Here is an 18,922-nt window from a genome sequence, read left to right as displayed (position 1 = left end):
CCAACATCTGTTGTTGCCTGAGTTGTTGTTAGCCATTCTGACAGGTGTGAGGTGGTACCTCATTGTGGTTTTGATTTGTATTTCCCTGATGATGAGTGATGTTGAACATCTTTTCATGAGTCAGTTGGCCATCTGGATGTCTTCTTTGGAGAAGTGTCTATTCATGTCTTTTGCCCATTTCTTCACTGGATTATTTGCTTTTTGGGTGTTGAGTTTCATAAGTTCTTGATAGATTTTGGATGCTAACTCTTTATCAGATATGTCATTTGCAAATATCTTCTCCCGTTCTGTCAGTTGCCTTTTAGTTTTGCTGATTGTTTCCTTCACTGTGCAGAAGCTTTTTATTTTGATGAGGTCCCAATAGATCATTTTTGCTTTTGTTTCCCTTGCTTCCAGAGATGTATTGAGTGAGAAGTTGCTGCGGCCAAGGTCGAAGAGGTTTTGCCTGCTTTCTCCTGGAGGATTTTGATGGCTTCCTGTGTTACATTTTAGGTCTTTCATCCATTTTGAGTTTATTTTTGTGTATGGTGTAAGAAAGTGGTGCAGGTTCATTTTTCTGCATGTCGCTGTCCAGTTTTCCTAGCACCATTTGCTGAAGAGACTGTCTTTATTCCATTGGATATTCTTTCCTGCTTTCTCAAAGATTAGTTGGCCATATGTTTGTAGGTCCACTTCTGGGTTCTCTGTTCTGTTCCATTGATCTGAGTGTCTGTTTTTATGCCAGTACCATACTTTCTTGATGATTACAGCCTTGTAGTATAGCTTGAAGTCTGGATTGTGATGCCTCCAGCTTTGGTTTTCTTTTTCAAGATTGCTTTGGCTATTCGGGGTCTTTTCTGGTTCCATACAAACTTGAGGATTGTTCTAGCTCTGTGAAGAATGCTGGTGTTATTTTGATAGGTATTGCATTGAATATGGAGATTTCTTTGTGTAGTATTGACATTTTAACAATATTTGTTCTTCCTATCTAGGAGCATGGAATATTTTTCTGTGTTTTTTTTTTTATCTTCTTCAATTTCTTTCATAAGCTTTCTATAGTTTTCAGTGTATAGCCAAACTATGGAAAGAGCCCATATGTTCATCAGTGGATGAATGGATAAAGAAGATGTGGTATACACACACACACACACACACACACACACACACACACACACACACAATGGAGTATTACTCGGCAATCAAAAAGAATGAAATCTTGCCATTTGCAACTATGTGGATGGAACTAGAGGGTATTATGCTAAGCAAAATTAGTCAGAGAAAGACAAGTATCATATGATTTCACTCATATGAGTACTTTAAGATACAAAACAGATGAACATAAGGGAAGGCAAGCAAAAATAATACAAAAACAGGGAGGAGGACAAGACATAAGAGACTCTTAAGTATAGAGAACAAACAGGGTTGCTGGAGGGGTTGTGGGAGGGAGAATGGGCTAAGTGGGTGAAGGGCATTAAGAAGGCATCTACTTCTGAAATCATTGTTGCTAACTAACTTGGATGTAAATTAAAAAATAGTTTAAAAAAAATTATTAGTCTTCAGAGCTCCTGGGTGGCTCAGTCGGTTAAGCAATTCTTGGTTTCTGCTCAGGCTTAGTAGGTTTGAGCCCTGCATTGGGTTCTGTGCTGACAGCATGGAAACTAGTTGGGATTCTCTCTCTCCCCACCCATTCTCTCCCTCTCCCCCACTTGCGCTGTCTTTGTCTCTCTCAAAATAAATAAAGTTAAAAAAAATTCTAACCCCCCAAAACCTTGTTAATCCTCTGTTGATTCATATTAACTGTTTATAATTCATAGAAAAAGACTAAATTAAAAAGATTACTTTTTTAACATGGCTTTTTCTATACAGTCACGGTCAGAGAGACACAGCACAGATTCTCCTGTTACGAGGAGCCAAATATCTGTCAGATAAAAATGGAGTAACGCCTCTGGATTTATGTGTACAGGTATGCTGTTAGTGTATATTCTTAGCCTTTTATTTTATAATAGAAATTGAGGTTGGTAAAACCACTTTCCTGAAATGAGAAAGATTTTTATTCTGTTTTGTTCTGATTTTATTCTATTTTATTTTAGCTTTTTTTTTAAAAAAAGAATATGATCCTTAAATAGGAACTATGGCATTATAAGAAATATATATTGGCCTTCATCTCAGTTCCTGACACAAGAGTTTCTAAGGCTCCTAGAATCTCCAGGGTGATAAGAATGTCTTTTTGTACGTGAATGAGATGGCTGGTGGCTAAAAGCCTCTGAAAGCTTCAGCATGGGGGCTGGTTGCCAAGGGAACCAACCATGTGACTATAGGGCAGTGTCCTATCCCATTCCCTTTGAGGTAAGAGGGAGTGAAGATTGAGTTCAGTTATCAATGACCAATATCCTGCCTATGTAATGGAACTTCCATAAAAACCCTATAAACAGTGGGGTTCTCAGGGAGTATCCAGGTTGGCAAACACATCAAAGTTGTGGGATGGTGGCATGCCCGGAGGGCGCGTGGAACCTCTGTGCCCCTTCCCACATACCTTACCCTATGCATCTCTTCCATTTGGCTGTTGCTGGGTTGTATCCTTTATAATAAACGGGTAATATTAAATAAGGTGTCTCCCTGAATTCTGTGAGCTGTTATCAAACAGCAAATAGCAGATTATCAAACCTGAGGAGGTGTTTGTGAGAAATCCTGACTTATAGCTGGTTTAGTCAGAAGTATAGGTGGCCTGAACTTGTGAATGGCTTCTAAAGGAGGGGGCACTCTTATGAGACTGAGCTTCAAACCCATGGAGCCCGTGCTCACTCTGGCTAGTTTGTGTTTGGATTGAATTAAGTTGTATGATGTTCAGTTGGTGTCCACAGACAGTTGGGAAATTCTTGGTGTGGAAACCTAAACATACAGTGTCAGACTGGTATGTAGAGGAAACCAGTTTTCCTTTAGGAACTTTTTTAAAATCTAGATAAGTTTAAATCTATTTTTTTTTTTTTTTTTAGGGTGGCTATGGAGAGACTTGTGAAGTATTAATTCAGTATCACCCTAGGCTTTTCCAGACAATTATTCAAATGACACAGAATGAAGATCTCCGAGAAAACATGGTAATTGTGCTAATAGCTTGTAAAAGAATAAGCCTTATTCATGCTTATCATATATGGCATTTTAGAATGTGCTTGGTAGTTTTATTATTACAAGTATTTTAATAATTCAAATTGTCTGCATTATAGGAAAGTATGAATTATACACTAATAAACTTTGTGCTGATATTTAGCCCTGTGAATCTTCTGTCCTCTGGGTCTTTGGTTTTTGCTTAAAATAATTAGAATTTTCCCCAGAGGTAGGGGAAAGTAATCTAAGGAGGAATATCATAGTATCATTAGTAATCACTAGTTTATTGAGTTTATTTGTAATAGTTTTACTCGTTGAAAAATTGCAGAGTTTGAATTTCTCTTATATTTTAGAAGTTTGGAATTAAGTTTCTGTAAATGAACTTGGTGATTTCTGTTTATGTTTTCTATTGCTTTTTTACTGGGTAATTTTGAAAAGATTTTTTGTCTTCTTATCTCTGTATTAGCTTTTGTAAGGCAAAATAACTGTAAAGGAGTTGATTTAAACTAGATGGCTTTGGGATACTTTTTAAACTAATAGGTACTTACTTTCTTGATAAAGTTTAATGGATTATTATGTAATCATATTTTTTTATTTGTAAAAAATTTAGTTACGACAAGTTCTGGAACATTTGTCTCAGCAAAGTGAAAGCCAGTACCTGAAGATTCTAACAAGCCTTGCTGAAGTTGCCACAACAAATGGCCATAAACTGCTTAGGTAAGTGTTTCAAAATATAAGCAAATCAATAGGCAGCAGAATCTGTCAGCTTTGTCTCCTTTCAGGCTTTTCTGGGAATAGTTTATTTTGTTGGATGTTTTTGTCAGTGGTAAGATGTTCTAAAATTTTGCTGACTTATTATTGTTTTGTTTTAACGGACCAGAGCAATCAACTATTACTGGGAAATTTTAGTCTCTCTAGGTGAAGAAAAATAGGGGCTTACTTTGGATTTGGATAGGTTTCGAAAATTTTATAAAATGATAGGTTAGTCATCTAAGTAAAATATACATGAAGAAGAATCAAGGAAATTTAGGAGTCTTTTGTTGTTGTTGTTCCTCCCCCAAGAAAATAGTTTGGGAATCAAATCGTGATCTCTAATTTATAGAACTCTGGGTACAGGCTACTGTTCAGGGTCTCAGCATACCTTCATGATTCCTTACAAAGTGTTTGCCCTAAACTGTCCCCCTCTGTTCAGTTCTTTATTCTTTCCAAAAGACGCTATGGTTTTAATAGCTGATTTTTATGTTCTTGGAGGTAATGCCTTTATATTACTTGCATTTCTATATATGCCTTTTCCTGCAACTTTACATTATTGTAAATGGTTAGCTGCCCCAAATAGGAACAAACAGCCACTTAGAAATGGTTAATGTATTCTTTCTTAGCTTATAAATTTGGCCTAATTCTAATATGGATGCTTTTCCCTGGGTAGTTTTCATTTCACTTCTCTTAGTACACCCAACTCTTAGAACAGGTCATGGTCTTATCTCTGTGGTCGCAACTGGAGTTTCTTCCTCCCAACTCCATGATATTTCTATATATCAGCTACATTGTCAAGCCCATTATGTTGGCTCCTTTCTGTCTTCCTTTGGGGTTTTCATATACTCAGACCAGAATCACACTCTATAACATTTATGTAGAAGGATCTTTGCTAGGCCCCTTAAATTTCGTGGTACCAAGGTTACCCTCTTGTTTTCTTTTAGCCATTAAGTCTTTCTTCAGTTCTACTCTCTATACTATTTGCTAATTTTTTATAATTCAGTTTCTAACTTTGAGACTACTTAAGATTCTTTTTATGGGATTCATTGAATTTCGCCTTTATATAATGTTCTCATTTTATTTAGTCGTTTCCATTAATCCATTTATTTGATGAGGGCTTTCTGTGATTCAGACATACTAAAGGCATGGCTCAGGAGTCTGCCAGACTCGGGTTTAAATCCAGATATCACTATTTACTGTGTGATCTTAGCAAGTGACTGTTTTGAGTTTCCCTTTTTCATATACCCATCCGTCTAATACATACTTTTGAGTGCCTACCATCCCCCCAGGCCATCTGGTAGGTGATTGTGAATAAAACAGACAAGATCTCTCCCTGTATTTAATTTACAGCCTAGTCAGGATTTTGTTTCCTTATTGGAAAATGGTAGTAAATATCTTCTTAATGAATTGTTGTAAAAATGCAATGATAAGATACTGTAAAGTGCCAAGCATAATGTTTGGCCCATAGTTGAGACGGTGATGATGATTATATAAATGGAAAATGCCAGAGATAATGATGATTATTTTAAACACCTGTTTTCCTATATTAGAAAAATGTCCTGTTTTTTTCTACCTAAATCTTTTGTCTTATTTTTTGCTTTTCCACAGTAATGAGAAGGCCTATGTTTTTAAATGTTTATGGTTTTATTTTAAGTTCACCTTTAATACTTACAACCAGACACTAAGCTAAGGAGCATTGAAATACATTATTTTATTTAAACCTCACAATAATTTTGTTATTTAGGTAGTAGTTTCCATGTTACATGGAAGAAAACTGAAGTTAGCAACTGACCAAGCTAATACATAGAAGAGTGAGGATTCCTATTCTCAATAATAGAGAGCAGATTCTGGGTTCCAATCTAGCTCTTAAAAGTAACAGGGAGAGGGGTACCTCGGTGGCTCAGTCGGTTGAGCGTCGGACTTCGGCTCAGGTCATGATGCCGCAGTTCGTAAGTTCAAGCCCTGTGTTGAGCTCTGTGCTTACAGCTCAGAGCCTGGAGCCTGCTTCAGATTCTGTGTCTCCCTCCCTCTGCCCCTTCCCCGCTCATGCTCTGTCTCTCTCTGTCTCTCAAAAATGAATAAACATTAAAAAAAAAAAAATTAAAAAAAAAAAGTAACAGGGAGATGAGTGGAACAGAAGTACGGTAGGAAAAAGGGGGCCATGGCCAGAACGACTTTTAAAACTGTTTTACTAAACTGCACTGCCTCACCACCTACAGTGCTACTTTCCAAATGCTCTATGAAATCTGTTAATTATGGCCATTTTGGGGCTCTAAGTATCTTTTTCTTTTATTTTTCTAAATGTTTATTCATTTTTGAGAGAGAGTGGGGAGGGGAAGAAAGAGGGACAGAGGATCTGAAGCAGGCTCTGTGCTAACAGTGGCAAGACCATGACCTGAGCCGAAATCTGATGTTCAGCCTACTGAGCCACCTGGGTACCCCTAAGTATCTTTTTCTTGAGATTGGTAGTGAGTATTGGTTATTAGAATTATATTAGAATTTATTGTGTTGTTTACTGTTTTGGGAAGTCCCGTGTTTCTCCTTTACTACCTTTACCTGACACTGTTACCACCCTCGCCAGTTGTGTGGGTTCTTCATTCCCCACACCAGGCAATTCTTTGAACACCAGCTGGTGTACAGCTTTTCTCAGCTTTGAAAACTATCCATCTAGAGACACATCAAGTCTCATAGGTTAAGGACTCTTTCTTACGAGACTGCTCCCACTTTCAGATGCCAATTCCAAGTAGTAAATCCCCAGGTTAGCCATAACTTCTATCTGACTTCACTACAGATTAGAAGTTCTCATGACTTCCTTCCCCTTGGGTTTGGTTATTTTTTAGAACAGCTCACAGTATTCGGGGAAACACTTATTTAGATTTGCCAGTCTATTAAAAGACACAATAAAGGATGCAGATGATCAGCCAGATGAAGAGATACAAAGAAAAAGGTATTGGAGGGTCTCGAGCACAGGAACTTCTGTCCCCATGGAGTTGAGGGTGCCACCCTCCCAGTATGTGGACGTGTTCACTAATCTGGAAGTTCCCTGAACCCCATAGTTTTGGGCTTTTTGTGGAGGCTTTACCCTGTAGGCATGTTGATCAATAACTCCCATTTCCAGTCCTTCTCCCCTCTCTGGATAACGTGGGGTGGGGCTGGAAATTCTAAGCTTCTAATCGTGGCTTAGTCTTTCTGGTGACCAGCCTCCATCCAGGAGCCCACTAAGATTCACTTCAGTAGAACAAAAGACAACTGCTGTCACCCAGGAAATGACAAGAGATTTAGGAACTCTGTATCAGGAACAGCAGTCAAAGACCAAATATTAGAACAAAAGATGTTCCTAGTGCTCTTATCACTTAGGAAATAATGAGGGTTTTAGGAGCTTTGTACCAGGAACCAGGGGTAGAGACCAATATATATGTTTTCTGTTGCCTCACAGCTGCCAAGGTAGAATAAGAGGGTCTCAAATACAAATTACTCCCTCCTGAGGGTTTATGTTTCATGGTACTTTTGCAAATTGTCTCCCTTTTGTTCATTAATTTATAAATCATTTTATGCTTCTTAACCCACAATGGGATATAATTTTGACCACTTTAATAGAAATTTTAATTAAGAAAACTGATTCAAATATATATTTAGTGACAATTGAGATGTTAATTAGCTTACTTTTGAAAAAATGGATAGCCTTTTGTCTAACCAATTCTGGGAATATTTACTAAAGATAATAAATATGTACTTAAAAATTTTTTTTAATGTTTTTTAAAATTTATTTTTGAGAGAGAGAGAGAGGGAGGGAGGGAGGGAGACACAGAATCTGAAGCAGGCTCCAGACTCAAGAGTGTCAGCACAGAGCCCGACACAGGGCTTGAACTCACAAACCGCAAGATCATGACCTGAGCCAAAGTTGGACACTCAACCAACTGAGCCACCCAGGTGCGCCTAGATAATAAATATTTATTTGCAGTCCCTTTTGCACATAATGTGTTTGACTAAATAAGTGAATTATCTTACTTTCTGTATACTTATGATTAAAGATAAAGATAGTTATCAATGTGCAAATGAACAGAGAAATCACAGCTGTTTGCTTAGTAAGACATTGAATGAAAGTATACTTTCACATATAAACCAAAGGTAAGTTCATTGATAGGGCCTTGATTTAGGAAACTAATGTTAAAACTTTTATATTGAGACCTTATGGCTTGGGAAGAAATTATCATTTTATGATCAAGTGGAGAAAGATATGATAAAGTTTAGATTTTGTGATATTTTTGTGTAATACTAAAGACGTTTCAGTTGTTGTAAAGTGAAAAATAACATTTTTTAAATCAGTGATTCAGCTTGGAAGAATTTTAAACTGGTTATAGTAATATAAAATTATTAGATAGTGTTTATAATTGAGAGTCATATTCAGATTCCATTGTTCAGAAAATACTTCTTAAGTCATGAAATGTTTCCTAGATCAGTTATTTAAATATTTAAATGTATGGTAATTTTGCAGAGGAAAGTCAAATTCACCTCTTTCTCATAGAAAAATTTGAGAGTCATCATAGTTAACTTTTCCAATAGTCACAACACAATAAAAGAAGGAAGTAGTTTCAGTCAAACTACATTTCTGTTTTGTCAGTCTCAACAATCTTATGATATAAAATTAGAAACACTTCATAAAGACAAATACATAAAAATCAATACAAAGTTACTAAAACAAAAAATTTTGTTAATATGATGTAGGTATCCCAGTTCAATACAGTATGGATAGTAGTAACTGTCATATTTTACTAACAGTTGTAACTGATAGCTAATTTTTATTGAATATTTTTAACAATTTAATTCTTAGAATGAGAAACAACATGAATATTGAAGTGAAAATGTCAGGAAATTTTGGGTTCACATGTCACCAGCAGAGAAAATACGCTCTAGTTGGCACTTACACACTGGAATTCTTAGAAGTAGGCATTTGCTATTTCCACATTACTTATGCATTTTATTTATTTTATTTTATTTTTAAGTTTGTTTATTTATTTTGAGAGAGAGAGTGAGTGGGGGAGGGGCAGAAGGAAACAGAGAGACAGAATCCCAAGCAGGCTCTGCACTGCCAGCACGGAGCTCAACACGGGGCTTGAACCCAAGAACCGTGAGGTCTTGACCTGAGCCGAAACCAAGAGTCGGACGCTTAATCAGCTGAGCCACCCACTCACCCTACTAATCCTTTTAATTATTATTATTGACGTATAGTTGACATACAATGTTGTGTAAATTTCAGGTGTATAACATAGTCATTCAACAATTCCATGTTACTCAGGGCTCAACATGATATGTTTGGTTACTATATGTCACCATACAGTATTATTATGGTATTATTGAGTATATTCCCTATGCTGTACTTTTCATCTCCTTGACTTTTCATCTCTATGAGCTGGGTAAAATACACTTGGGAGAATTTAGGATAAGCTATGATAATTAATATATACAACCATAACCATTCTGCCCAAAAGTTTATGTAACTCTTTACTGCTTTTGTGCTACCATTAAAATACAAGATAACTGATGGTAGAGATTCCAAATTAAACAACCCCCTGAACAACAACAACAAACATTTTTTTTTTTAAAGATCTGTCACTGGTTTCAATACAGATTTAGCCTAACTCCTACAATTTCTCTATGGAAGAATAATTGATTGATATTTGTAATGATGAACAATTCCCAGGCACTATAAAATAATGAAGGGTTTTTTGATTTGTCAAAGAAGGTTTATATTATATTCAGTATTGTTGTGTTAATTGGATTTGAGTTCTTTTTTTCTTCACAGTGGTGTGTATATCCTATATTTATGTAGAGTCATAAGACTACTAAGACTACCATTAGAGAACTTCCTTGATGCTGATATTAACTTTAAGATTATTCAATTTGTAAGTGTTCTGCTATATGTGAACAATTGGTTACTATTCTGGGGTGAGGAGGGGAAATGAGGTTATGGATAGAGTAGAAAGTTCAGCTTCTACAATGGAGTTGTAGGTTGACTTGAGAACATAATCAACATTTCTATTTCTCTGTGAAATGTCCTCAGAATTCCTAAGAGTCCGTTTAATTTATAAATATACTTTTGGAAGTGAAAGTTAGAGATTGCTTAAAATTGATGCCTCAAGAAACCAACTGTTGCTACTTTCCTTCATATTTGTGCTTTGATTATTGGTTCTATTCTGGTTGCTTAAATATTAATAATTCATTCATATGCAATCCAAATAATGTATAGCAACTTCCTATTAAACAAAGCATTCCGTTCCCTATCACAATAGGAAGGAACTTCGCTAGTTATATGAGGAAACAGATGATTAATGTGATGAAAAGGTTTTAAATTAAATATTTTAAGATGTAATTTGTTTTATTCCACCTAACCTGTTCGTATTTTAACTTTTATTTTCAGCTTGTCTAGTAATTATGATGCTCAAATGAAGAGCCTTTTAAGGATTGTGAGGATATTTTGTCATGTCTTTCGAATTGGTCCATCCTCTCCCAGTAATGGAATCGATTTGGGCTACAATGGGAATAAAACTCCAAGAAGCCAGGTGTTCAAGGTCAGAAAAGTATATGATGTTGTTAAGATAGACAAAAAAGAGATGAATTTGACAAAGCATGCATTCATTAGTCAGAAACCTCATAAACTAAGTTTGGTTCATACTCCTATCACATTTTAAGTTAGACACACATTTCTCCTTTCATCCCTGTGTAATCAACAGCAATTCTTAAGTGGTAAGCTTTCTGTATTTTTCTTACAAGTAACATTTTAATTCCATTAGTGTTGTATTCAAAAGGTAAAGATACTTAATACTTAAATCTACTTTTTTAAATTGGATTACAGGTTTTAAATGTAGCAATATGCAGCCATCATGCTTTTTAAAAAATTATTCAGAAGTAAAGAAAATAACTAGTTTTCTTTTTTTTCATTGTGTCCATTTTTTTTAAAGTTTTTATTTTAATTCCAGTTAGTTAACATACAGTATTATGTTAGTGTCAGGGGTACAATATAGTGATTCAGCAATTTCATACATCACCCAGTGCTCATCACAAGTGTCCTCCTTAATCCCCATCACCTATATAACCCATTCCTTCTCCCCACTCCCTTCTGAAAATACCTAGTTTTGGGGCGCCTGGGTGGCACAGTCGGTTAAGCGTCCGACTTCAGCCAGGTCACGATCTCGCAGTCCGTGAGTTCGAGCCCCGCGTCAGGCTCTGGGCTGATGGCTCAGAGCCTGGAGCCTGTTTCCGATTCTGTGTCTCCCTCTCTCTCTGCCCCTCCCCTGTTCATGCTCTGTCTCTCTCTGTCCCAAAAATAAATAAACGTTGAAAATACCTAGTTTCTATTTGGAGGTTATTATTGCATATTTTCAGAAGGGAGTTAATGTGTGTGTCCATATATGTGTTTTAAAAGTAAGTTTACTTTCATTTCCGGTGTTTACTACCAGTTAATTCCTGGGATCACTTCAAGGAAGAATCATTGAGATATTTTCTTTTCTCAAAAATTAAAAAAAATATATTTATTTATTTTGAGAGAGAGAGAGTACAAGCAGGGGAGGGACAGAGAGAGAGGGAGAGAGAAAGAGAATCCAAGCAGGCTCATCAGAGTCTGCATAGAGCCTGATGGAGGTATCAATCTCATGAACTGTGAGATCATGACCTGAGCCAAAATCAAGAGTTAGATGCTTAACCGACTTAATCAACCCGGCACCCTGAGATACTTGCTTAAAATATTTGTATTGCTTCAGCTGCTTCCTGTAAGACCCAAGACAGTGTTGCTACCTAAGTTAAAGTATAATTTTATGAATTAAGCAAAATGAATGTGGCTATAATTGTTATTGTTAAGGCTTTTTTTTCTTGAGGCGTATTTTTAAATAACTCAGATTTTGGACAAATGTGTAACTTTATAACTTTTCATATTAGCTTTTTAAAGGTAACTTATCTTAAGAAATTTTCATGGTACAAAATTTGCTTTTGGGTTCATGAAGGTTTGTATTTCTTTAAATAGTCTTTTGAGTATAAATATAGGTTATCTGTCCAAAAAGTGATATAAACATTTTTATTTGTCACTTTCTAAAAAACTAGTTATGATTGACAGCTTTACTGTCTGTAAAATTTGAAGTAAAACCAATGACCAATGCTAAGTGATTCTTTTCTTACATGGAACTTTTTGGGCACCTACAAATAAGTGCTTTGTAAGCATTTTGACACTGGTGGATTTTAATAGCTAAAATAGGTACAATAGGCTTTTAGAAAGATGTGTGTAAGGGTCTTGCATCTGTTTGTGTTCTTCACTGTTTCTAAAGAGTGCAGAAAAGAGTTTTCATCTGTTTGTGTGTGTGTGTGTGTGTGTGTGTGTGTGTGTGTGTGAGAGAGAGAGAGAGAGAGGGAGAGGGAGAGAGAGAGAGAGAGAAAAAGAGATTGATTCTTATTTTTTTCCTTTTTTTCCCCTATTGTGCCACCTCCTGGAAGAAGGCAGTTATACAACTTTTTGTAATTCAAATTTTGGCTTTTCACATACCACTTCTTCAATACTAGTTTGGAGTCATAAGTTACTATCTTTGTAAAATTTGAATCTAAATATTGATCCACTATTTTGTCAGTGTTATTTTAAGTGAGTTTTACTGCTTAAATAGTCACATTACATGCAGTTGTTCTTAATGTATTCTGGTATGGCTTGTGCTGATTTAATTTTCAGCTTATCCTTTCTACTTACCTATAATGATGAATAGAAAATCAAATCAGGTATAGATAAAGTCACTATTCTCCAAATTGGGTATAGATTATATTCACTATTGTCTGTTTTTTTTGTTTTTGTCTTTGTTTTTTTGGTTTTTTTTTTTTTTTGGTTAAAATTTGAGTCTGCCATGTGTTTGCTAATGATCAGAAAATAAGTATGTGTTAATTCGTAGCATCTCTATAGGAATTTTGTGCTTGATTTAAAATGTTAGTTTCCTATCTAGCCAGTCAATACTGGTATAACAGAGTAGAAAAGGGTATCCCTGGTTTTCTTTGAGCTTTTCTTTTGTGAAATCTAAACTCTGTTTTGATTATTATATCAATGACATATATATTACAAAAAGCTCTTTTTTTTCTATCTTATTTCATTTGTTAGTATCTTTTTATAAGGGATTGTTTTATGCATCATTGACAACCGCTTTTGCCTTGACTGTTGGTTTTTTTTTTTTTTTTTTATTTTGACCTTACACTTCGGTAAAACATTTTTATTACAAAACTACCTACGTTTTTAAAAACATTAAATGTTACTCTTAAAAATTTATTAGTCTCTTGACATATAATTTTATGAATTATATTTTATGACTGGAAGATGACAAAATGATGCCCTCCCACTTAACAGGATAAAAAATAGAAACTACATTGTCATCTATTTATATATAATCTTGTGTTCATTGTGGGGTGATTCAGAGTTGTAAAGATCATAACCATTTCCTGAGTTCCTGCAATGTTAGACTGGAAAATACCATTTTAATTTTTACCACATTTTGTCTAAGGTTGCCATTGATCCCTACTTTCCATTTCATTAACTAGGTACTCTAACATGTCACTTTATTGTTAGGATTAACTAATGGGTTTTCCATTACGAATGAGTGGGTTTATAGGCCATGTGGTTTTAGTAGGTGAAATTGTTTAACATCCTGTTACTAGTTTTCTGATTTATCTTAGAAATCTTTTAAGTTAATCTTAACACTTAGCCATTTTTTCAGTGTTAAGAGATTTTTATCTAATGCCTTGGGAACTTCGGAGCATCTGAAGGAGAAGGTAGTTATGTTTATTGAAGCAGTGTGAACATGGGGAAGACAATTTAGACTTATTGAATCTTGATATGCTCTTCTTTTGTGACTAGTAAGCTGTGACTGTTAATACTTACATAGAATTGTAATTGGGAAAGTTTGGAAGCTGAGAATGATTGAGAAACTTTTAACTTCAAAATCTTATATTTTGGATTGTAACATTTGACATTGTCAAATTGAGAATAGTGAGACTATACTGTTAAATTTCAAGAGTGTATTTCAAGATACTATTAAAGAACTTAATTTAGTAATGCTTTCCTGTCAAATTCATATCTCATGTTGGTACATGGATCTTAAATTTTTAAAAAATTGTCCAGCAAGTTTGAGACTATATACTATAGCTTTGAAATAGAACTTAAAATGTTTTGAAAATTATGTATGATTGTCAATAATGTGAAATGAAGCAATATTTCACAATGGCGAGATCTGCTAATGTTTTCCATAGTCATTGACTCATTTTTCAGTAAAAGTTGATATATATGGTGCTTTATATCTTTATTTTTTTGGTGCTTTGTGTCTTAGCTAATGTTTTTATCGTTATTATTTATGAATATAGAAAGCATCATAGATAAGGCTTGAAATGGTTTATTTTTAATTTTAAAAATTTATTTTAATCCTTTTTATCTGTGGCTAGTACCACAGTTAGAAATTAAAGTTATTTTCACAGTACTTTTTTTGTTGTTGAGGCATGAACTTTGTGAACAGATCTTCAAAGGAAAACTCTATAGGTAAAAATACCTTGAGGTTGGGATTTAGTTTTAATACATATGTGAATGAAGAAAAAAAAGCTACGAAAAAGAGAAAAGAAAGGCCTAAGATGACGTACTACTTCTTTTTTCTCCTCATTCTCTTTTAATTTTTGCTGTGTTCCTTTATTGAAACTCTTTCTAGACTATCATTTTTACACAGATATGGGCTTTAAAAATTATTTCTGGATTATTCAAAACTTGCCTTTAATTTTTATACATTGTCAGTATTTAAAAATAGGATTGTTGGGTGCCTGAGCGGCTCAGTCAGTTAAACGTCCAACTCATGATCTCAGCTCAGGTCTTGAGCCCAGGGTTGTGAGTTTGAACCCCTCTTTGGGCTCCATGCTGGGTGTGGAACCTACATTAAAAAAAAAAAAAGGAGAGAAAGAAAAAAATGGGATTGTTGCTGGTTGTTGCTGGTTCAGGCTCAGTGCTCTCATCTGTGTGAGCAGCAGGTATCATTTCTTGCCTTAGGCTTCATCTCTATCCAGTGTGCTGTTTTTCTAGGTTGCAGTTCTCATTTAGAGGCCAATTATTCCTTTTGCCTTTTGTTTCAAGAAGTTTTTCATTACCACCTGTTCTTTCTATTTTGGAAGTTCATTTTGTGATGTAAAGCTAAAAGTTTTACTGACGTAAAATGTTTTTTTTCATTCTTTACAGCAGGTTTGATGTTTTGCTCACAAGAATTAAGACATTTTCTGTGCAGGTATCATGTCAGTGTTTATGGCAGCTGGTGCCTCTTACCCTTCCTTTGAAGCAGCTCAGGCATCCTGAATCTTGCAGCTGCTATGCCTAACCATGGAAGAGCCCTCTTTGTTGGGGAGAGGGGTGCTTATTTCAACCTCAGAGAGTATAATCAGTTTCTCACTTTGCCTACCTGTTTACGTAGTATGTACTAACTAAATATTTGTTGAAAGAAGGGACTAGGTTTTTGTTGATGATAGGGGGAGCTTTTTTTGCTTTATTTTGTTTTGTTTTCTGCTTTTTGGTTTAATGTTTAAGTGAAGACTTAAGCTTGATTTAATTATTTGCAAATCTAGTAAGTCAAATAAATATTCTCAAAAAGACAATGTTCTGCAAACCTGAAGAAAAGCTGAACACATAGCAGAAGAACTTGTTAGAAAATAATGATAAAGAATTTCCTGGAAGAACATGTTATTTAAACATTTCTTAAACTTCCAATTATAGTTGTGTAATCTCTTTCTGTAAAGTAAGATTTTAATATTTAAAAGTAACATTTCTTTTGGTTGAAATATTGTGGGTCTTTCTGAAGCGCATCGTCTAGTTTGTAGCATTCTGTGATCCCATTAGAAACAAAAAGATTAACTCTTATATTCATTTGCAGAAAAACAGTTTATCATTCTCAACAGTATTATTTAAAATGGTATATAGCTTTTCAAACTCCCCCTGCCCCCCAACTTCTTCGTCACACCCCCAGTGTGACTTCTTCTGCACCGTGTTTAGGGCTCCCTGCTCCTGCTAAGATAGTGCTGCCATCGTCTCTCTCCAGATGCCATCATGATTATCTACCAGGACCTCATCAGTCATGATGAGATGTTCTCTGACATCTATAACATCTGGAGATCATGGGTGGGTTGTGCCTGGAGGTGGAGGGGAACATGGTTGGTAGGACCGAGGGTAACATTGGTGGATCGTTCATTGGTGGAAATGCCTCCGCTGAAGGTCATGTGTATGAAGGTACCAAAAGCACAGTAATCACTGGTGTTGATGTTGTCATGAACCATCACTTGAAGGAAACCAGCTTCACAAAAGAAGCCTACAAGAAGTACATCAAATGAAATCAATCCAAGGCAAGCTCGAAGAAAAGAGGCCAGAAAGAGTAAAACCTTTTATAACAGGGCCTGCAGAACGAATCAGGCACATCCTTGCTAATTTCAAAAATGACCACTTCTTTATTGATGAAAACATGAATCTAGATGGCATGGTTGCCCTGCTGGACTACCGTGAGAGTGGTGTGACCCCACATACGTCCTTTAATGATGGTTTAGAAATGGAAACATGTTAACAAATTTGGCTGTTACTCTGGATGTATCCCCTGTTGTCATAACTGGTGGCTCCTCATCCACACAACACCAGGACTTAGACAAATGGGACTGATGTCATCTTGAGCTCTTCATTGATTTTTGACTTTGATTTATCTGGAGTAGAGGCATTGTTTTTAAGAAAAAAAAATATGCATTTAAACTCATTTGAGAGAATGGCCTCTTCGTTTAGTACATATTTAAATCCACCCTGTGTAGTGTCCTGGGGAAGCTAGAGCCTGGTTGTAGACTACTGCTAGAAAGCATAAGACTTCCTGCAGATAAGTCTACAGTGAGAACTACTTCTGGGGCTGCAGTATTAAAAACAAGAACCCAAAGTCTTAATTCTGAGTTCAAGTAAACGGAAAGACCATGCTCATAGCTGTGCCAATATTTGAAGTGGATTCTTTACACATTTCATCACCTACAAACAGAAGTAGTGAACTCTGGGAAAGATTACTAAAAGAATAAGAAGAGACTAATACAGTTGGAAGCAAAAACAAAACAAAACAAAACAAAACAGTAGTGTAGGAATGAAGGAGCATTTAAGTGCTATCTTTCTCCTTGACCCTGACTGTTCATTTTTATTTGGGGTTAAAAATGTTCTTGCAGACCTTTTTTCCCACCAGTTTTATTGAGATATAATTGACATATAACATTGTGTAAGCTCAAGGTGTATAATTTGATAATTTGATACACATATACATTACCACAATAAGGTCAGTTAACACATCCTTCACTCACATTATTACCATTTTCTTGTCATGGTGACAACATTAAAGCTTTACTTTCATAGTAACTTAAAAAAAAATTTTTTTTTTAATGTTTATTTATTTTTGAGAGAGATAGAGCATGAGCAGAGGAGGGGCAGAGAGAGAGGGAGACATAGAATCTGAAGCAGGCTCCAGGCTCTGAGCTGTCAGCACAGAGCCCAACATGGGGCTCAAACTCATGAACCATGAGATCGTGACCTGAGCCGAAGTCAGACGCTTAAGCGACTGAGCCACCCAGGTGCCACATGGTAGCTTTCAATTTACAGTACAGTATTGAAAACTAGACATGATGTTGCATATTAGATCCCTGGTTCTTTTGATAGTACTTGGGCATTTATACTTCTGCTTGTTAAAAATTACTAGTTATTAGGGATGATGTAAATATTTCATCTCCTTTAGTACTTAGTCCTGTTGTAGCATTTGTGATTACATAATATTTTAAACAGAAAATTTCATTTGCTGTTAGTTTACAAAAGACATTTCATTATTTTTAAAAGGAATATTTTAAATAGTGTAAAAAAAAGAAACAGTTTACTCCCTCCTTTTTTCTTTTTCAACCTGTTAATCTTTACTTGGAATTAAGGATTTGCTAGTCAGTTTTGATAGTTACTAGTCATTAGATGGAATTTGTGTATATGTGTATGAAAGCATATGCATGTATGTGCATATATATAAATATTATGTAAAATTTTTAAATTTCTCTCCATAAATTTTCAAAATTCTATGAATTACATGAAAAGAGTACAATAAAGCTTTTATTTTTTAAGTTTATTTCTTTTAATGATCTCTACACTCTCTGTGGAGCTTGAACTCACAACCCTGAGATCAAGAGTCACATGCTCCACCACCTAACCCAGGCAGGCACCCCAGAACCAAACTGTTCATTAGACTTTTTAGGACTTCTTATTTTTTTTTAATTGAAAAAAGACAGTTGAAAATTGTTAACACACGAATATAGTAAAGGTTGGGGGATTGTATATTTAAAAGTAATATATGCTTTTAGAACTAAATATTTGAAAATTTTTAAAAGAGGAAAGATTGCTTATGAATTTTTTGTTAGATTTTAGGTTTTACCTTTTTATTCCAAGGAATAAATAAATAGAAATTAAATTTTTGCTATAAATGAAGAAATTGTTATTTATGTGGCATTCATATGTTTTGTTATTTACCTTCAGGCACTGCTGTCACATTAACTTGGGAAAGGAGCAGTAGCTAGAGTAAATTTTCTCTTTTATAATATTTGCTTGAGTGAGTTTTTTTATCCTGGAGTTTAAGAATGATGTTAAAAAAAAACCCTTCTGTTTTTCTCCTAGCCTCTTGAATTGCTTTGGCACTCGTTAGATGAATGGCTAGTTTTAATAGCTACAGAATTGATGAAAAACAAGAAGGATTCAACGGATATCACTTCTATTTTGCTGAAACAAAAAGGCCAAGATCAAGATGGTACTTCCATTCCTCCATTTGAACCTCCAGGACCTGGGAGCTATGAAAATCTATCCACTGGCACAGGGGAATCTAAACCAGATGCTCTTGGAGGGAAACAGGAAGCCAGTGCAGACTGTCAGGATGTTATTTCTATGACAGCTAACCGGCTAAGTGCTGTCATTCAAGCCTTTTACATGTGCTGTTCTTGTCAGATGCCCCCAGGGTAAGAAGGTTTCTGCTTATTATTTCCTTTTCTGATAGATGAAGAAAAGCTATGA

The 18,922-nt window shown here is 35.3% G+C and overlaps 1 protein-coding gene and 1 pseudogene across 7 annotated transcripts in view; both read left to right on the top strand.

Moving 5' to 3' along the window:
• The window catches only part of HACE1 (HECT domain and ankyrin repeat containing E3 ubiquitin protein ligase 1), a 121,523-nt gene that overhangs the window by 44,810 nt on the left and 57,791 nt on the right, over nt 1-18,922 (top strand). For all 7 annotated transcript variants that reach the window (XM_023254202.2, XM_023254200.2, XM_023254199.2 and 4 more), the window contains 5 exons: nt 1,846-1,942; nt 2,973-3,074; nt 3,692-3,798; nt 10,253-10,403; nt 18,533-18,867. In XM_023254202.2, coding sequence (XP_023109970.1) covers nt 1,846-1,942; nt 2,973-3,074; nt 3,692-3,798; nt 10,253-10,403; nt 18,533-18,867 — 792 coding nt within the window. The remainder of the gene's footprint in view (nt 1-1,845; nt 1,943-2,972; nt 3,075-3,691; nt 3,799-10,252; nt 10,404-18,532; nt 18,868-18,922) is intronic.
• On the top strand, nt 13,046-18,596 carry LOC109499807 (annotated as a pseudogene).

Source organism: Felis catus, chromosome B2 (genome assembly GCF_018350175.1).
Source record: "Felis catus isolate Fca126 chromosome B2, F.catus_Fca126_mat1.0, whole genome shotgun sequence".
Classification (NCBI taxonomy): Eukaryota; Metazoa; Chordata; class Mammalia; order Carnivora; family Felidae; genus Felis; species Felis catus.
This window is presented reverse-complemented; position numbering and strand designations above follow the sequence as displayed.